This window comes from Colossoma macropomum, unplaced genomic scaffold (assembly GCF_904425465.1).
Source record: "Colossoma macropomum unplaced genomic scaffold, Colossoma_macropomum, whole genome shotgun sequence".
In the NCBI taxonomy this organism is placed as follows: domain Eukaryota; kingdom Metazoa; phylum Chordata; class Actinopteri; order Characiformes; family Serrasalmidae; genus Colossoma; species Colossoma macropomum.
In genome coordinates this window covers 2,220,960-2,240,183 of record NW_023494796.1, presented here as the reverse complement: position 1 = coordinate 2,240,183, position 19,224 = coordinate 2,220,960, and the positions used below count along the sequence as shown (strand labels likewise).

The following is a 19,224-nucleotide window of genomic DNA, read 5'->3' as shown; positions in this document are numbered from 1 at the left end:
TAATGAAGACATAATCACTGACGCTGTGGTCTACCAGAGTCACCTACACACAGACAGAACACACAAACCCCTGTACTGACTATTAATGAAGACATAATCACTGACGCTGTGGTCTACCAGAGTCACCTACACACAGACAGAACACACAAACTCCTTTACTGACTATTAATGAAGACATAATCACTGACGCTGTAGTCTACCAAAGTCACCTACACACAGACAGAACACATATTTCTGTACTGACTATTAAAGATATAATCACATACTGAATCTGTATTTTCCTCTTTCAAATTAAGGTCTTGAAAATTCAGGTTTAAAAAATCAAGTTTAAAAATTCTGTTTTAAAAAAATTCAGGTTGTAAAAATTTCAGTTAATAAAAAAAGCAGGTTTAAAAAATTCTGTTTTAAAAAATTCAGGTTGTAAGAAATTCAGATCATAAAATATTCAGGTTTAAAAAAATTCAAGTTAAAAAAATCTGGTTGTAAGAAATTCAGGTTTAAAAAAAATAGGTATAAAACAATTCATCCAAAAGAATGAACTATACAAAATGCAGCAACTGCTGGGTCATTTGGGGAGGGGCTTTGCATAGATAGACCAACAAGGACCCAATGACCTGTGAGCTGCCTAGTGATTGGCCATGATTGAGTTTAATATAAGATCCAGGCAAATGTGCTCTTCTTTAAGTCCTCTAGATGTTTCCCTGAATTTCAAACAACCTGAATTTACACTGCCTTGTGAATATGAGGAGCTGCATTTTATACAGTTAAAATTTTTGCAACCTGAATTTCTAAACCTGATATTTTTCTAACTTGATTTTTATGACCTTAATTTTTTAAACCTGTATTTTTATTTGTATTTTAGACTCAGTATATTCAAATATCTAAACTTCACAATGAACATGTTCCAAAATATCAAATTAGGCATGTTCTACATCATTCTAACTCACAAATCGATGCCTTGGTTTGTACCTTCAATGTTAAAATGAACAGTTTGGTCACAATAGACTTTTATAATAAAACATAATAACAATATAAGCTGGTGATTGAAATAATTATTAGTGATATTACAGCTGAGTGAAGTACATGAAAACTAACACAGCTAGCTAGCTACACTCAGTTCTGACTGTTGTCAGTTTCTGTGGAAGACTTTGAGAGCAAAACCCTGCAAGCCCACACGCACTGACCATGTAGAGTCCGATGAGGGAGATGACGGCGGTGCCGATCATTCTGTTGGGGAATTTAAAATAAGGATCCCAGTCGTAAATCTTCCTCCTGAACCAGCTCTTCTCCACCAACCTGCAGTAGAACACGTAGATCAGGCTGTGTGTGAGGGACTCCACAGTGTCTCCCGGATCTCGCTGCCTTTTTGTGATGGTTGCAGTGGATTTTCTCAATATATGCAGAAATATTCATACATTGTTTGGGGGGAAGTTTGCCTTAAAACTACTGTAGAAGTTTGAGCTGATTGTGAGCCTGATATCTTTCCTCACCTTGGTTTTAATGCTGCATAATTAGTTCCTGATAAAGAACTAGGGAGATATAAATTGGAAATTCGATGCACCTCTGAATAGTACTCCCTAAATAGTGTGCTAGCTATGGAAGTTTAGAAATTCCAGCCTCTACAGCCAAATAGTGCATCATTTATCGAGTATGGCTGCTGTCGAATCCCAAAAACCTATTTTGTAACTATATTTTGCTCTGTTGGGCTGCAGGATCCAGTATTTAAATTACTATGTAGGGAGCAGGGAGCCATTTGAGATTCAGCCCCAGTGTGAGAAGAGGGGCAACAATTTGGTGACCAAAAAGTCAAGTCAAAGTTTATTTATATAGCACTTTTTACCCCATGAGCAAGTCAATGGTAAGGAAAAATCCCTAAGAACCAAGACTCAAAAGGGCACCCATCCTCCTCTGGTCGACACCGGATAGCAAGCAACGTTAGTACAAAATATTAAATATATATACTGTTGTTGGAAGAAAACCATATCTCTATTTTTGTAATTTTTCAGTTTTTGACATAATTTGAAAATGCCTGTTGCCCTTTACATTGTTTGTAAATTTCATGAAGAATAGACCACAAAGAAGCAGGCCCAAATTACTTCGAAAAACGTCTGGTTCCATAGACTTACATTAAAAGTAAAGTAGGTTTTCTTCCTTTTCCTGTAAAGTTTCCATTTTGGAGATACGAGGTTTTCTTCTGACAACAGCGATGTGTAATATATAATAGAATAAAAAAGTACTTAAAAAGCTAAAGCTTTGCTTCACGTTGTGCCTAACAACACCCTTCCCCGTGATAAAATCGCAGTAAAGTACCACTTCTCATGGCTTATTGCTTTAATGTATGTATATAATACAAATTTCAATTACATGCATGATGCAGACCTACTCCTCAACCAAGAATCTGATGTTTTTTTGCAACAATAAACACAAAATCATCCAAAAAGTGACATTTTGACATTTTATGACATTTTACAAGTAATGTTTCAGGATGGAAAAGTACTTGTTTTCTTATGTTTGTGCTCCACAACATTGTTGCCTGTATGAAGCATTTTCCACCCTGCTTTCATGTGAAACATTCGGGAGCCGGTTTGCTCTCATCCTTAGCTGAAATATTAATTGGCTAATGTGATCATCTCTGCATTATAACTTTTCTGTTTTCAAGATGGAATTGTCTTTGTGAGTTCTCTCGTTAAAGGAAAGAAACGTTTGTTATGCTTTAAAATAAAATGTACATTTTGGTTATTTATTTTTTTGAAGACCCCCAGCAAATTTTTTTAGTTTGTTTTGTTTTTTGTTGTTTGGTACCCCTGAGCTTTATCACCGTATGCTTTGTACTGCCTTAATCTTGATTCTGTGCTCAGTAGGTTGTTTGGAGTCACGTAATTCTGATGATACATGAAATCCAAATGTAGGGCAGGAAATGAAAAGCAGTCTGGATGAGATGGACACAAGCCCGTATTGTGCTGGTTTACACAATAATAGCAGAGAAAAATATAAACAGAACCATAACATCAATTCAACGTGATTTTCTGTTTATACATTTCTCTTGTAATATTGTTTAAATAGAAAATAATGTGATCTTTATGTTATGAAGATGAACGATATTTTAACTGAACTGAAAGAGGCAGCAGATACAAGCAGCTACCTCGTCCTTCAGACATCTTTCTAGTCAAGAAAACAAATGAGAGCATACAAAAGTATAGAGGCACAGCTTTATGAGGCTGAAGCTGGCTTTCTATTCAAATTTTCCCGTTCCACCTTAAATTGTCCAGCAGTTATAATTATAACGCCTGACGCAAGACTGTAAGAGCTGCACCATTTAAAGTGGAACAGGAAAATTGGAGCAGGAAGCTGGCATGGCAGGGTAAGTTATTCACATCTGCCTGTTTTTGTGTTAACCCTGATTTCAGTGTTAGTGGTGTTGTTTGTAGTTACTGTTTTAAATCTGAACCGTGAAGAATATAATACTCCACTCTCTGCAGACGAAGGCTTGCAAGCCATTTCTGCCAGAATTTTTGGTCAATGTCTTGCATTTTTCTCCCTTATGAACAACAACTTTTGGTTCTTGATAAAAGCTCCTTGTGGATCTCGGCTAGATCAATTTGAAGGACCATAAACTACGCAAACCATTGGCATTTTGAGAGCTTGGGACAGCTTCCTATGTAGATAATCATTTCCTGCCCTCCATCTGCAGTTCACGGCACAAAAATGCAGTGAAATGATGAAATCATATGCAAACAGGTTATTAAAAAAAAATCTCTGCAGTATCCACGTCTTCCCAGAATGCACTAAAGATGCACATTTACAATAAATGTGAAAGCATCTGTGCGACTTGTTGCATATATAATGCGGCGATTGGATAAAACTGCAAGCCCTTGCAAATATCGTGATGTTTGGCTGAATTTACGTAAGTTTGTTATCACAATTTCTGGGAATGATCATATAAGTGTTAATATATATGTCATATGTGATGATGTGTGTACCGTTCAGTTGGTCGTCTCAGTAGTGTTTGTACATATCTGAACTGATGAGACTGAACGAGCTTCTCTTCTTCCACCTACAACCCAAACACAAACACAGACACACACACACACACACAGGTTGTACTTGTATTCTGAGTTGGATGTTGGCAAAATTTCATGATGTATATGAAGTGTAAGAATAGCACAGCCACAGGTGGCAATTCCAAGGGGTCCAAGCACTTTTACCTATTAAATTACAATTTGCATTTTGAAGAAAATGCAGAGTGATTGCTAGGGTGTTCCTAGATGGTTGCTATGATATCCAAGAGGGTTGCCAGCGTGTATCTATGTGGTTTCTTCACTGTGGCTAAACAGTTGCTATCTTATCCCAGGAGGTGGGATAGTGTGTGGTTGCTATGGTGTCCAAGGTGATTGCTAGGGTGTTGCTGTGCGATTGCTGTGGTATTGGAGATGGTTGCTTGGATGCTCTTAGGTGGATACTATGATATCCTTAGTGGCTGCTAGATGTTGGGTGTCTGTGGTGTTCCAGGTGGTTGCTATGGTATTCCAAGTGGTTGCTAGGGTATTGCTGTGTTGGTAGTGCAGTATTGGAGATGATTGCTAGGGTACTGCTAGATGGTTACTATGGCATCTCTCATGGATTGCTATGGGATTGCTAAGTATTTTCTATGGTGTTGCAGGTGGTTGCTATGCTTTCCTTTGTGGTTGTGCGTTTTGTGCAGTCACTTATAACTGTTACAGCACTGGCTGTAATGCAGTTGTATTTGAGATAATATTTGCATTTTTGTGTATGTTTGGGAAACCTGCTCATTCTGTAGATGTAAACGAATCCGCACATCCTTCACCACCATATAAATGAACCGTCCCATCAGGAAACCCAAACACAGGAAACACGGCCACTGCAGAATTAACATCTCATAATCACCCAGAACCTGCAAGTGCAATGCATAGAGTGACCAATTATAGGAAAAAAACATGTTTTTTAAGGTGTTGGGCCAGATGTTACAAGCCTCTGGGGCTCTAACAGAGAGACAGACCACCATTATTCCAAAAGATCTTCCCTCATCTGGGGTTTTAATGATGGTGCTGCAGAACACGTCAGTCAAAAATCTCCCGTAGGTGTTCAACTGGGTTGTGATCCAGTGACTATAAAGGCTATAGCATATAACATATTCAATAATTTTCTCATTAAACCATTCAATTACATTTTTTCAGGGTTGGAAATTGTCAAAAACGCACATTCAGTGAGTGTTCTAAGTGAAAATGAGTTAAAACATCCTCTACAATGGACAAAAGTCTGCACATTTTAACATATAATTACTGTTTATTTGCTGATTTTAACATATTCAGGAAAAATTATATGTAAAATAAGGCCAGTGCAAATGTTATGGCACCCTCAGCAAATAAGCAGAAATTTGCAGAAAATGTCATAATTAAATTAATTTTCCTGTAGAGGAAATGTAACTGATTTTAACTTAGAAAAGCAACAAAACATGTAACTGGACCAGGGGTGTACATACTTTTGCATACACTTGTATTATATGGTTAAAGAAACTTTAAAGACCCACCTCACCTCCAGGACAGGTGATAACATCCCACAGTCTCACTATCAACCTAAGATACACGTACATATAAAATAATCAGAACTACTTTTATAATAAAATTGTTCTACTATTATAACATTTTAGTGATTTTTTCTTCTCAGTAAGACTGAAAATCAGTTTAACGCTCATCTGGGTTTCCCAGGCAAATAATGTGTGATGTACTGAGTGTGTGTGTGTGTGTGTGTGTGTGTGTGTACCAGGCAAGTGTGTACAGTAATCCCAAAACTCCTCCAAGCGCTCGGTGTGGTGTTGACAGACAGGCAAAGAAAGGCATGTAGGCCACGCCCACCTCCAGAGCACCAATCAGATACACAAAAGCTGAAAGAAACACATATTAGTGTCCAGGCCAGTGGGGCCAGTGAACATGGATCTCTGGCCACCAGGGGTCTCTGATCTCCAGGGGCCTCGGTGGGCTCAACTACGTGAAAACATTGTGGCATAACAATGACCAGCAATGGTAACATAAAACTCAATGTCAAATTATAAGGCATTTAATGACATAACTTATTTTTACTTAACTCAACTTTGAGGACGCCTGAGTTCACCCGAATCAAGCTTTTTAATTTATAATCAAAAGTTTTCCCAACGTGCATTTCTAGTTTCTCAGTTCAGTAAACAATCTAGAATATATGTTTTTTTTCACTCTCTCTTTCAATCACGCAATCCCATCAATCATTTTCTCCTCTTGGGCTTCCAGATATGGATCAATGGGGTCCAAACAAACAGTCTCCTGATGTTGGGGTGAATTCTTAGCCCATTGCACCACATGCTCCTCCTTTTCAAAGATCAAACAAATATTTTTACCGTATTAATAATTTACTGATACAGAAATCAGAAATTTCAGTTTGTGAGCTTGAAATCCAGTGATGTCTTAGCCATCCATAACTTGGAGCCCAAAAGGTTAAAACGCCTGGTGAGATTTTCTGATGGTCCCAGGATACCATAGCAACCATGTAGCAACACCTTAGCAATCACCTATAACACCATGGCAATCACCTAGCAACACCCTAGCAGCTCCCTGAAACCCAACGGTAAGCACCTAGCAACATCCTAACAACTACCAGAGATACCATAGCAACCAGTTTGCAGCACTCTTGCAAACTAGGATACCACTGCAATCGCCTAGCAATGGCCTAGCAAAACATTAGCAACCACTTTGGATAGCCTAGCAATGGCCTAGCAACACTCTAGCTTTGGACACTCTAGCAATGGTGTAGCAACACCTTAACAATCACTTTGGATACCCTAGCAATGGCCTAGCAACACTTTAGCAATCACTTTGGTTACTATAGCAATGGCTATACCATAGCAACCACTTAGCAACACTCTGGCAACCACCTAAATTACCATAACAACACTGTAGTAATCACCTGGGAATTGCTTAAGCTGCAGTATCACTCTGCATGTTCTACAGGAAATGCTAATTAGGTTTAAACAGCATAGAAATGCACTGAATATGAAACTACAATGCTTAGTATTTTACTTTATTAACTTTTCAGAGTAAAATCATATCGTATCATAAAATTTTAATCAACCGTGCATGAAATCATTTGCTGAATTTAGCACGTTGGATAAAAAGAAACATTAAATGTGGCCTGTGCAAAAGTTATGGCTCATTTTTATTAATTTTTTTTTAATATGTTAATTTTTAAATATTGTACCCATGTTGTTGGCACCCATGAACTCCCAATTAAACCCTTTTATTGAACCACAGATGTGTCCTGTATCAGGTACCTTTGGCCCATTTTGGTACAGGAAACGGCGTGTAAGACTCAGAGAACAGCTGGAGAACACTGGGAGCCACAGCACCGAACGCAACGCCGTACGACCAGCGGTTACTCATACTGCTGATAAAGTCCAGCGGCCTGACCAGAACAAACAGAGGGAATAAACGACAGGTAACACATCACACACAGACAGTCCAGTGCAGGTCATTCACTCAGAGGGCACTGCAGGAACAATAAAGCAGCACTGCTGTAAAAAAATTTAGGTGTCTTTTATGCAAAGTACACAGTTTTCATTGTGATATGGGAAACTTTAAAGCTGTGACACTGAAACTTCTCCATTGTCTACAGTAATTATAAATAAGCTTTTTTTGTTTTTGACATAATTTGAAAATGCATGTTACCCTTTACATTGTATGTGAATTTCATGATGAATGGACCAAAAGAAACGACCCAGAATGACTTGGAAAAACGTCTGGTTCCGTTGACTTACATTAAAAGTAAAGAAGTTTTTTACCTTCTCCTGTAAAGTTACCATTTTGGAGATACAAGGTTTTGTTTGGACAATAATGATATATATATATATATGTATATATATATATATATATATATATACACATATATCTCCATTTTTGTTGTTTCAGTTTTTGAAAAAGACTATTTTCATAAAGAATGAACCAAAAGAACAGGTCCAAAATTAGATGAAAAAAGGGCTTGTGAAAAGTGACTTACATTAAAAGTAAAGCATGTTTTTTCATTATGTAAACACAGACAGCAGCGATATGGATCATTCTATTGAATTAGTTTAAACTGTGGTCCCACCATAAAACAAACTATGTAAAAAAAAATAATAATTATGTGTTCATTGTCAAATAATACTTCTTGTTTTAAGTTGTTTTTTAGAAGATCTTATTAATTTTCTTTATAGTGGAGCTAAAAAAGTTCAGATTAATCATATTTATTATAAAAAAAATGTATTCAAAATATTCTGTCCCATGTTGTCACTACCGAGAAACAAATAGTTTTCATCCGTAGGCGAAGCCTTTTTCAGCCACACCCCTGTATTTTAGAGCAGGACGTGAGACTGCATCCCTGTCCCTCATGGCCATATGGTGAGCAGTTAAATCCCATTGTTTTAAAGTAAATGTGTCCCAAAGTCTGAAAATCAGTTTGGAACATTGAAAATTGTCACTAGTGAAACATATTTTCTGAAATTAAGTAAACTTTTTTTTTAAATAAAAAGTTGTTTTAATAAAAAATATGATGATTTTCTGTGTGTACAGCTATTCAAAGCTGTGTTTGCTGGTCATATACTGGCTGTGTTTTTGAGTTCTGCTCAAAATGAGCTAAAATTGTCGCTAATGAAACATTTGGTAAAGTTTCAATAGTGTTGTGATTGTTTTGCTAGTGAGAAAATAGAATATTCAATCATTTGTTTCAATAAAATAAACATAATTAAGGTACAGGGTCACTCAAAGCTAAAGGATTTTAGTGTAAAGTCCACATCAGTTAAAATGTGTCTTCAACTGATTTTAAACCAATTCAATAAAATAACCCATATATTTTACATTAGAATCAAATGGACGACTTCAAGAACTGGTTTTTTATAGTAGAAAACAGTGATTCCAAACTTTTGAATTTTAATGTACAAACACGGAAGTTTAATATCCTTATTTCCAAAAATATTGTGGTGTTGCTGCACTACTGCATGATTTCATTACAGATAGATTTACTTCACAACTGAATCCAGAAAGAAGTTCTAATAAAACTAATATCCAGAAAGAAGTTCTAATAACACTAATATCCAGAATGACGTTCTAATAAAACTAATATACAGAAAAAAGTTCTAATGAAATAAACATCCATAATGAAGTTCTAATAAAACTAATATCCAGAAATGAGTTCTAATAAAACTAATATCCAGAAATGAGTTCTAATAAACTGATTATCCAGAAAGAAGTTTTAATAAAATAAATATCCAGAAACAAGTTCTAATAAAACTAATATCCAGAAAATGTTCTAATAAAATGATTATCCAGAAAGAAGTTCTGATAAAATTAATATTCAGAATGAAATTCTGATAAAATTAACATCCAGAATGAAGTTCTAATAAAATTAACGTTCAGAATGAAGTTCTGACAAAATTAATATTCAGAATGAAATTCTGATCAAATTAACATCCAGAATGAAGTTCTAATAAAATTAACATCCAGAATGGAGTTCTCATAAGATTCATTTTCAGAATTAAGTTCTAATAAAATTAACATCCAGAGTGAAGTTGTAATAAAATTAATGTTCAGAATAAATTGATAATAAAATCAATATCCAAGAAGCTTTATATTTCAAATCTTGAACTCTTGAAAATTACTATAACTATATATTACGATAAAGGAGATAAAGTTTGAACAGGGTTAAAATAGAAAACTACTGAATTACTCTAAAATAGTGCAAATAACAGTAAACTGAAGGATGTTCTTTGGGCATCTTCCAGATGTTTTACAGCACTGTTTGGTGTATTATATAAGATAACTGTAGTGAGTTCACTGAAAATAGTTCTGTGTAAAAACATGTTTATTTAATTGCTCATATCTATAACTTGATCGGCTTTCAGCCAAAATAAAGTGTGTGGAAGGAGACACAGTTCATATTAATCATAACAAACTGGCAGCGGAAGCGGTGCTATCTGGAGTTTGTTTGTCCTGCGTGGGTGCCAGCATGGTCATTTATCCAGTAATGTCTGCTTTAGTTATTATTGGAGGGGGTGTGGAGTTTACTGAGAGCGATTTCATGATTTACTTATTAAGATACACCCAAACTGGCACAAAGCGTAATCACTGTGTTGTATTTTACATGAGGGATAATAAAAGAAGCACATTTTATTGACTTGCATTGAATTATCACTGAAAATGCAATAAATATTTACTCTCTTTACCATTTTACATGGTATTTAACTGCTTTTCTCTCTGCTTTAAAACTATTAGGTGACACTGTACTGTAGGTCATAGTTAATAAGACTACATAAACTCATTATGACAACTGACTTAAATCCATACATTTATAAGTCTTATTCCGATATGCGTCATCTATCATAAAGGCTTAAAAGATTTTGTCATTTTCCAACTTTCTCCATCTTTCAGAATGTTGGTGAAGTTTAGAGTCAGGTGTGTTGGATGGTGTGTTTGGAGATCTCTGGTTTGAGTCTTTGGATTAGTGCCCTTAACTTTGTTTTGAAATAAAAAGCTGTGATTGGTGAATGTTTTCAAGTTTGCTATTGTGGGGCCCAAAGTACTGGTTCTAGAGATGGAGGGATCGATCGGCTATGTATCAGTATTGGCCATTTTTTGACCAAATATCGAATGGCAATCAGCCAGTATTTAGCTAACTTGGCTGATCCTGAAAGCTGATCAGTTGTGTAAAACATATGAGCCATATTTCACCTGAGGCACCAGAATACGACAGTGTTTTAGGCCCACTGTTAATAAAAATAAAAACATTAGACTTTGAGAATAAAGTCGTAATATTTTGAGAATAAAGTCATAATATTTGGAGGATAAAGTGGGCTAACTGTAGGGGGGCTGCCGCAACGCGTTGGGGTCTCGGTTGCTGTACTGGTGCCGGAGCTCCACTCACTCCTGTCTCTCTGTGGATCATTTTGATCTTCATTCTCACTGTCTGTGAAACTTCATGCCCTCTTTGAATGGGGGGAGATGAAGCCCCCGATAGCTGTGTAGACGACCCTGCCTGAGATTCTCCTTCAACAACACAGACAGACAGTTTCCTCCGAGTCGTCTGGCTCTTTATTCTAGATAAACACAGTTTCCTCCGAGTCCGTCTGGCTCTTTATTCTAGATAAATACAGTTTCCTCCGAGTCCGTCTGGCTCTTTATTCTAGATAAACACAGTTTCCTGCTCAGCCGTTTCAGCCGGTTCTTATACTATAACAGGCTGGTGCTGATGTGCAGGAGAGACAGGGAGACTGAGTGTTTCTTTATGGGTGAATCGATATGGAAGTAGAACTCCACCAACTCACCGCCTCTCATTTAACACCAGGAGGCGCTGCTTCCCTTCGCAAAGGCTTTGGCCACAATATTGCGACCTTTCCTGGTATTAATGCCACTTTAATGTCGTAATTCTATGACTTTTTTCTCAAAATATTACGACTTTACTATATTTATTTTTATTAACAGTGGCCCTAAAACGCCGTTGTGCCAGAATGTAACTTAAATGTGCTGCACCATTTAAGGTGGAACGGAGAAATTTGAACAAGAAGCTGGCGAATAGGAAGCCGACTTCAGCTTCGTCATATTTATTTCAGTAATAAGCATTTTCCTGAAGTGCGCCATTACATATTTGGCTCCTATTTCGCTGTAAACTCGCTGAGTGAACATGTAGAGCTGTGATTAACACAGTTTATCGTCAAAGCTTTGAAGATTAGCTTCTGTTAGCACATTAGCATCTGTGTGCTAATCTTAGCTTAGCTTACGCTGCTCTAGCATCATGACTTATGGCTTTGACAGGGACTGAAAATACAAATAAAAGCAGAGCCACAACAGTGATTCTATGTCAGCCCCTGTAGAGCTGTAATTAACATGGTTTATTGTCAAAGCTTTGAGGAGGCTCCAGCTATTTCAGTCGCTATGCTAACCTGAGGTGCCAGAATGTAACTGCTGCACAATTTAAGGCGGACCTGGAAAATTCATTCATTAGAAAGTGGTGAAAAAAGAAGCTGATCTTCATCTTCATCGAGAGTTGAAAGGCATGTAAAGGAATGAAGAGGTTGCTCTGTTTCTGCTTGGTGGGTTGTATTATACTCGCTGTCTCACAGAAACAGTAGGTCACTATTCTTTTTGTTTCGTTTGCTAATGTTTGTAAAAGCTAGTCAAAACTGGTTAGCTTTGCAGTAGCAATTGTAGACAGCTTGCTAGCTAAAATGAGGGTTTTATGGCCACAAAGATCTAAAAAGGTGTCATTTGCCTCAGCAATGTCTATGAATTTGGGGAACAGAGCTGCTGAAGGAGCACTGCGTATTTGTTTTGCTGTTGAACCTCGTCCTTGGTCGGTATTGGCTATCGGACGATTGTGCTAAAAGGCGACTGGCGATTATTATCGGCCCCAGAAACACTAATCGGTCCATCTCTAATTGGTTCATACATTATAGCTAAAGTTAAGCACTTTTCAATGTAGTAAAGCACAATTTCCATAATACTAGTTCCAAAACTACTTTTGAGCACCATGTTAATGTGTGTTTGTGACTCACACCACAAAGCCAAATCGTCCTCTCAGGTAGGGGAAGCGTTCCTCAAAGGGCTGCGTCTTCTCTCTGTGGTGCACGAATGACAGCGCTGCCACGATGCACACCTGCAGGAGGAAAAACAGCACATGGTCACTAGAGGTGAGGACTTCTTAGCATGATTCACAATTCAATTAGATTTCGATTCAGGGAATAAAGATGTGATTTGTGATGCAGCTTCATTATTGACTTCTATAGCCTAGGGTTTGTGAACTCCAGTGCTGGATGGCTGGAGTCCAGCACAGTTTGGTGATTTTCCTACTTATACACACCTGATTTAATTCAGCAATTAATGGTCAGGTTTAGTTGGCATGTTAAGAAACCAATTTTGCTGGATGCTGGCCCTCCAGGACTGCAGTTTGCCACTCTTGGCCTGCATTGTGACTGTTTCTTGGCCTGCATAGTGACTGTTTCTTGGCCTGCATAGTGACTGTTTCTTGGCCTGCATAGTGACTGTTTATTTAGTATACATTATGCTAAGAAACAGTCACTCTTGGCCTGCATAGTGACTGTTTCTTAGCATAATGTACACTAAAGATGAGGTCTTGATTCCAGATACCACGTTGTGGAAACTGATTTAAAGTTAAACTGCATTTAAAGATGTCTGCTACATACATACAGTTGTATGCAAGAGTTTGAACCCCCACATCAAAAATGAATGTTTTGCTGATTTTGTAGGTAAAAATAAGAATTTCATGGGCGCCAACAATGTGGGAACAATAGTCAATGTATAGTATGCAAATAATGTAATGTAAATTTTTGCCCAAAATCATATTTTGTTGAATTTCTAAGTGAAAATAAGTTAACAGATCTTCTACACACAGCAGACTTTTAGAGTGGAATTTCTGTTCAGTTTTTGAGTTTAACATATGGGAAAGAAATAAAATGTAGCAAATGTAGCAAATAAATAGTCATTTGTGTATTAAAATCAACAAAACGTAATAAAAACTATGTCGTCGCTGGTGGGAAAAATCTTATATCTACATAAAGGTAACTTGAGGTAAAGTAAAAAACCTTCTTAACTTGTAATAGAACTTTGACGTGCACCCCAAACACTTGAGATTCAACTTTGACTCGCATCTTGGAGACTTAACTCAGGTTACACGCCAGAGATTCACATCTCAGAGACTTGAAATTCAGCAGAGAAGCCACTTGTGAACATCTCTGCTGTCAAGCGATTAATGTGCTGCCTGTTTGTTGATATCAGTATTATGTCGTACTGACACGCTGTCCAAGTTTTACTGTCAGCGGGGGTCCGACAGGCTTCCCTTAGCTTTCTGGGTCTGCGGCTAAGCACCAGGCATATGCATAAGAGTGAGTTGCCAACAAAGAGCATTCCTACTGGTTGAATTTGCTAGTATTGAAAGCTGGACCAAATAAGGAAGTGCAGACTTTCCATGTCATTGACCTCTGAAATCACCACAAAATCAATACTGCCCAACCTTATCTCCATTAAAATAAACCATTAATGCATAACCTGCTGAATAACAATAGAGAGCCGTCATTGATAATATCTAACCTTGGGGACGGTTTAACTTTAAATTAATTATATTAACGATTAAATCAGCTTGTAACTTACAGAAGGAGCGAGGGACACATGTAGAAACAGGTCCAAAGAAACTGCACACTGGCTTTCCCTGTAAGAGAGAAAGAAAAAGACAGTGAAAGAGAAGAGATGAAATTCGTGTGAGGTCATAGTACATTTTACAGTTCAATAAATACCATGTAGTTCAGGATACCAATGCCAGATTTGGTACATCTGTTAACTGAAATATCCTCTTTCTAATGGTATACATTATTATATGCTAGCCCTTGTTAGACATGAGCAATATGCATTTGAAATGTAGACTTGATATGATTTTTATTTTTAGTGTTTAATGCCTCATAGAGGAGAAATCTTTATGACTTTGAGGCGAATACCAAGTTACCAAAGGAGTATTGTGATATACACCGATCAGGCATAACATTATGACCAGCTCCTTGTTTCCACGCTCATTGTCCATTTTATCAGCTCCACTTACTATATAGGTGCACTTTGTAGTTCTACAGTTACAGACTGTAGTCCATCTGTTTCTCTGCATACTTTGTTAGCCCCCTTTTACCCTGTTCTTCAGTGGTCAGGACCCCCATGGACCCTCACAGAGCAGGTACTATTTGGGTGGTGGATCATTCTCAGCACTGCAGTAACACTGATGTGGTGGTGGTGTGTTAGTGTGTGTTGCGCTGGTCTGAGTTGATCAGACACAGCAGTAGCCCAGGTGGGTATTTAAACAAAAAGAAAAAAGAAAAGAAGGCTGGAAAAACAAAAGAGAGAAATTGCCCCAAAACTACTTAAAAACCAAAAAGAAGGTTTGAGCAAGAAACGGTTCAAAGCCATACCAAAGGTGTTTTCTCCACAAAAGGCAAACAGCTGAAACATAAAGTCTGCCTTCCTCTCATAATCACAGAGGAAGTGTTTTTTGTTTTCTGATGGTCTTTTATTTTACTTTTCTATTTCAGCCTTTGTTTGAGCACGCTGCTTTCAGCGGCCCCTTTGTTTGCCATTTTCCCGCCTTTTTTATTTTCCATTTATTGAGGTGTTTTTCCCGTTTTCACATTTTCCCGCTTTCAGCCTGGCTCTGAGCCACCTCAACTCCAAAATGCCCAATCACCAAATTCACACTCCATCACCTCAATAAATTCATTTAAGACCCTTTCTCACAGGTTTTCCTCTCTGCACTTGGGTCCACCTCCCTGCCGTCCCATAACACAGTGACCTAAAGTGCAAATTTTGTGTGGATGAGAAGCCAAAATGCAGTGGAACTTGTTGAAACTTCAGATTTCAGAAAAGGTCAGTCAGGAATTCTGAAATCAGGTGATTCAAGGCAGATTTACTTACACGTAGAGGTAATCCCATACATGCTGAGCCAAAATATGACCACTCACAGATGAAGCGAATAATGTTGATTATCTCATAACAATGGTGCACGTCAAGGTTTAGGATGTATTAGACAGCAAGCAAACAGTCGGTTCTCATGGTCCGTCTGTTGGATGTGGGAGAAATTGGCAGGCTTGAAGACCTGAGTGACTTTGACAAGATCCAAATCATTATGGCCAGACTGGGTCCAAGCATCTCTGAAATGGCAAGGCTTGTGGGGTGCGCCTCAGTGGTGAGTACCTACCTAAGACCCAAGGCTTATCAATGCATGAGGGCAACAAAGGCTGTCCCATCTGCACCTTGGAAGAAGCTGGTGGAGGGAGTAAGCTGCTCTGGGCAGTCTTCAGCTGGGAAACTCTGGGTCCAGTCATTTGTGGGGATGCTGGTTTGAAACGTGCCACCTACCTGATCATTGTTGCAGACCAGGTACACCCCTTCACAGTCATGGGGTTCCCCAATAGCAGTGGCCTCTTTCAGCAGGATAATGACGTGCCATTCTGTGGGCATTGTTCAGGAATGGTTTGAGGAACATGACAAAGAGTTCAAGGTCTTGCCCAGGCCTCCAAATTCCGCAGTTCTCGATCTGATCAAATCTGTGGGATTTGCTGGAACAAGAAGTCTGATTCGTGGCAGATCTTACAGGACGTAAAGGACCTGCTGCTAATGTCTTGATGCCAGATACCACAAGGCATCTTCAGAGATCTTGTAGAGTCCATGACTTGGCAGGTCAGAGCTGTATTGGCAGCATGTAGAGGACCAACAGGATATTAGGCATGATTTTATGATTTTATATGATTTTGACGCTGTAAAATCATTGTGTATGTAGAACTCACTAGTTTATTAGCTCAACATGGTTCATAAATATAAGATAAGGACTGGCGCCTAACTCTCTGATGACCCACTGACTCTGAAGTCTTTATCAGTACTGTCTTCGCTTCTTCATCGAACAGTTCAACATTCTCTCTAACAGATGGTCATTTGTTCATCTAATGCAGTGGATCTGCAGTGGATCCCAAGACTTTGAGCCCTAATTGACCTTGTGGTATGAGGCTCTTCAAGGCCTGGTCAGTAATCCATCCCTGTCTGAAACTCTCCAGCCAAAAAGAAAATTATATTCTTGGAACAGTCTGTTTAACCCCTTAACAATCCAGGCTTATTTCTGACAAAGGCTTATTATTCAGTACCTACAGGGACTTCAATGCAAACAACTGGAGCTATTCTTAGGTTATAAAATTGTGTAATAAAACTTTGGGCTTGTTAAGGGGTTAAAATAACTGAAACATGGTTTGGCATTTTGTTCCTAACACAATGAACATAATACATTTTGTTGAATGGTTGCATGAGTTTAATTTTTAAATAATAAAACATGCTGTCCCGAAACACAGAGTTTTTGCCCATAGGCGGAGTCTTATTTTAGCCACGCCCCTGCATTTCAGAGCAGGCAGTGAGGCTGCATCCCTGTCCCTCATGGCCACATGATGAGCAATTAGAGCCCAATGTTTTGAAGTAAATGTGTCCCAAAGTCTGAAAATCAGTGTGGAACATTAAGAATTGTCACTAACGAAACACATTTTCTGCAGTTAAGTAAACATTTTTTTGTATTTTAATGAAAAATATGATGATTTTCTATGTGTACAGCTGTTCAAAGCTGTGTTTGATAGTCATGTACTGGTGTTTTTGAGTTCTGCTCAAAATGAGCTAAAATTGTCATTATTGAAACAGTCACTACTGAAACATCTGGTAAAGTTTGGGTTAATGTTATCACTGTGTTGGTAGTGACAAAATGGAATGGTGAATCATTTGTTTTAATGAAATAAACATAATTAAGGTATAGAGTCACTCAAAGCTACAGGATTTTGGTCTAAAGTCCAAGATCGGTTAAAATTCCCAGATGAATTTTCAGCTCTGACTTTGAACCAATTTGAAAGATCTGTATACAAATACTCAGCAATCCTGAGTTCCTCAGAGCTACAACACATTCTAAATCTGCTTGGAATCCAGTAACCTGCTTTATTGATTGGGTTTTCTTGGGAATCTCTTAAGAGTCCAGACATCCTCATTTCACCCCTTCATATGGATTATAATATTTACACTGCATATCTTCTTTCAGCATTGTGAGTATAGACTTCAGCTCCTCTTTCAACATGTGATGAGATATTATTTGTTAGATAGGGAGACCACACTTTGGTTTTCAAAAAAAGAGGACACTGGGAACAAGAGGACAGTATGGGTCATTTTAGGTCATTTAATAATCCCAGCCAGAGTTGAATGTCGCAATAAGAGGACCTGTCCTGGAAAAAGAGGATGTATGGTCACCCTATCGTTAGACCTACATTTAAAGAAGTGAAACTAGCTTTATATAGACAGTTGTGTGGGATTCGTATAAGGTTAATGACAGTTTAACTGAACACACTCAGTAGGCCGACATTCCACCTGTGTCTTAGGCCCAATCCCATTTCTTCCTTTTACCCCTACCCCTTGTTTTCGAGTGTCACCCTAACCCATTGGAACTGAGTTACAAGGGGTAGTGGTTGAAATCTTGCCCTGTGAAATGGGACCCTCAAATAAAAAAACAACAAAAAAAAAACATTACTTCATTAACAGCAACCAGCGCTGCTCTGTAGGCGACCCTGCCAGTCTGCAGTGACAGCAGAGGAGGGTACAGTTCAGCTCCTCACTGCTGGGCTTTAGTTACACTTAGGGCATCATATGCTTTCAAAGAGGGGGGCAATTATTTATTATCATCCACTCCTAATTCTTTGGTGATATGAAGCTGAAGTCAGATATTCACCAGCTTCTTGTTCGAATTTTCCCGTTCCACCTTAAATGGTGCAGCAGTTACATTCTGGCACTTCAGGTGTCAGAACTGCTGGACTATTTAAGGTGGAACGGGAAAGTTAGCTAGCTAGCTACCGAGACATTACCATGCTATTACAGCTTTTTTTTTATGCTTGTTATGAAGAAAACGACCATAATACATTGAAACGACATTAAACTAAGATAAATCAGTGGTTATCATAATTTTTTAACAGAGAAAATTCTCACATTTGTGTGTTTCTTTGGTCTCTTCTTCAGCCATCTCTCCAGTTTTTCTTTTTTTCTCATAACACTCTGTTTGGAGTGACTCTGAAAAACCTCAGTTTGGAGGGCCATGTAGCTCTAACACTTCGCCCTACCCCTCTATCTCAACTAAAATCAGGACACCCTACCCCTAGAGGTGAACATACAAAACAGAGGGGTAAGGGCTGAGTGGTCAGGGTGAGGGGTGAAATGGGATTGGGCCTTAGTTTCCCAGATTAAGCCTAAACCCAGTCTAAAGGCTTTTCAGCAGTCAATCATGATTGGATATTAAAGCTTAATCCTGCACTGGGCTTTATCCATGTCCATGAAACTGGCCAATGTCCATGAAACCAAACAGTCTCAGAAATATAACCCGGCTATTCAAATACCTCTGATAAACTGATAAAAAGTGAATTCGTAAAAAGGCAGAAGTTACTCACATGGTTCCTCACAATCACGTTCCTCAGAGGCAGCGTCTGAAACTCTCTCTTCACTCCAGCGCTGAGGCTGGAAACTCTCAGCTCTAAACGCTCCTGCTTTACCTCACCCAGCTCACTGACACCAGCCTCAGTGTGAAGTTCTAACCACATGATCTGGTGACCTTTGACCCCAGCCTCTTGTGGGGATGTAAACTCACTCACTGCTCTTA

At 38.3% G+C, this 19,224-nt stretch overlaps 1 protein-coding gene across 1 annotated transcript in view; it reads right to left on the bottom strand.

The window, feature by feature from the left end:
• The window catches only part of LOC118816970 (stimulated by retinoic acid gene 6 protein-like), a 28,642-nt gene extending 9,418 nt beyond the window's left edge, over window positions 1-19,224 (bottom strand). Inside the window, exons 1-9 of the mRNA XM_036583593.1 lie at window positions 19,016-19,224; window positions 14,178-14,235; window positions 12,566-12,666; window positions 7,319-7,449; window positions 5,782-5,902; window positions 5,549-5,594; window positions 4,784-4,912; window positions 3,981-4,054; window positions 1,185-1,296 (exon numbers count right to left, since the gene is read on the bottom strand). Coding sequence (XP_036439486.1) covers window positions 1,185-1,296; window positions 3,981-4,054; window positions 4,784-4,912; window positions 5,549-5,594; window positions 5,782-5,902; window positions 7,319-7,449; window positions 12,566-12,666; window positions 14,178-14,235; window positions 19,016-19,017 — 774 coding nt within the window. The 5' untranslated portion in view covers window positions 19,018-19,224. The remainder of the gene's footprint in view (window positions 1-1,184; window positions 1,297-3,980; window positions 4,055-4,783; window positions 4,913-5,548; window positions 5,595-5,781; window positions 5,903-7,318; window positions 7,450-12,565; window positions 12,667-14,177; window positions 14,236-19,015) is intronic.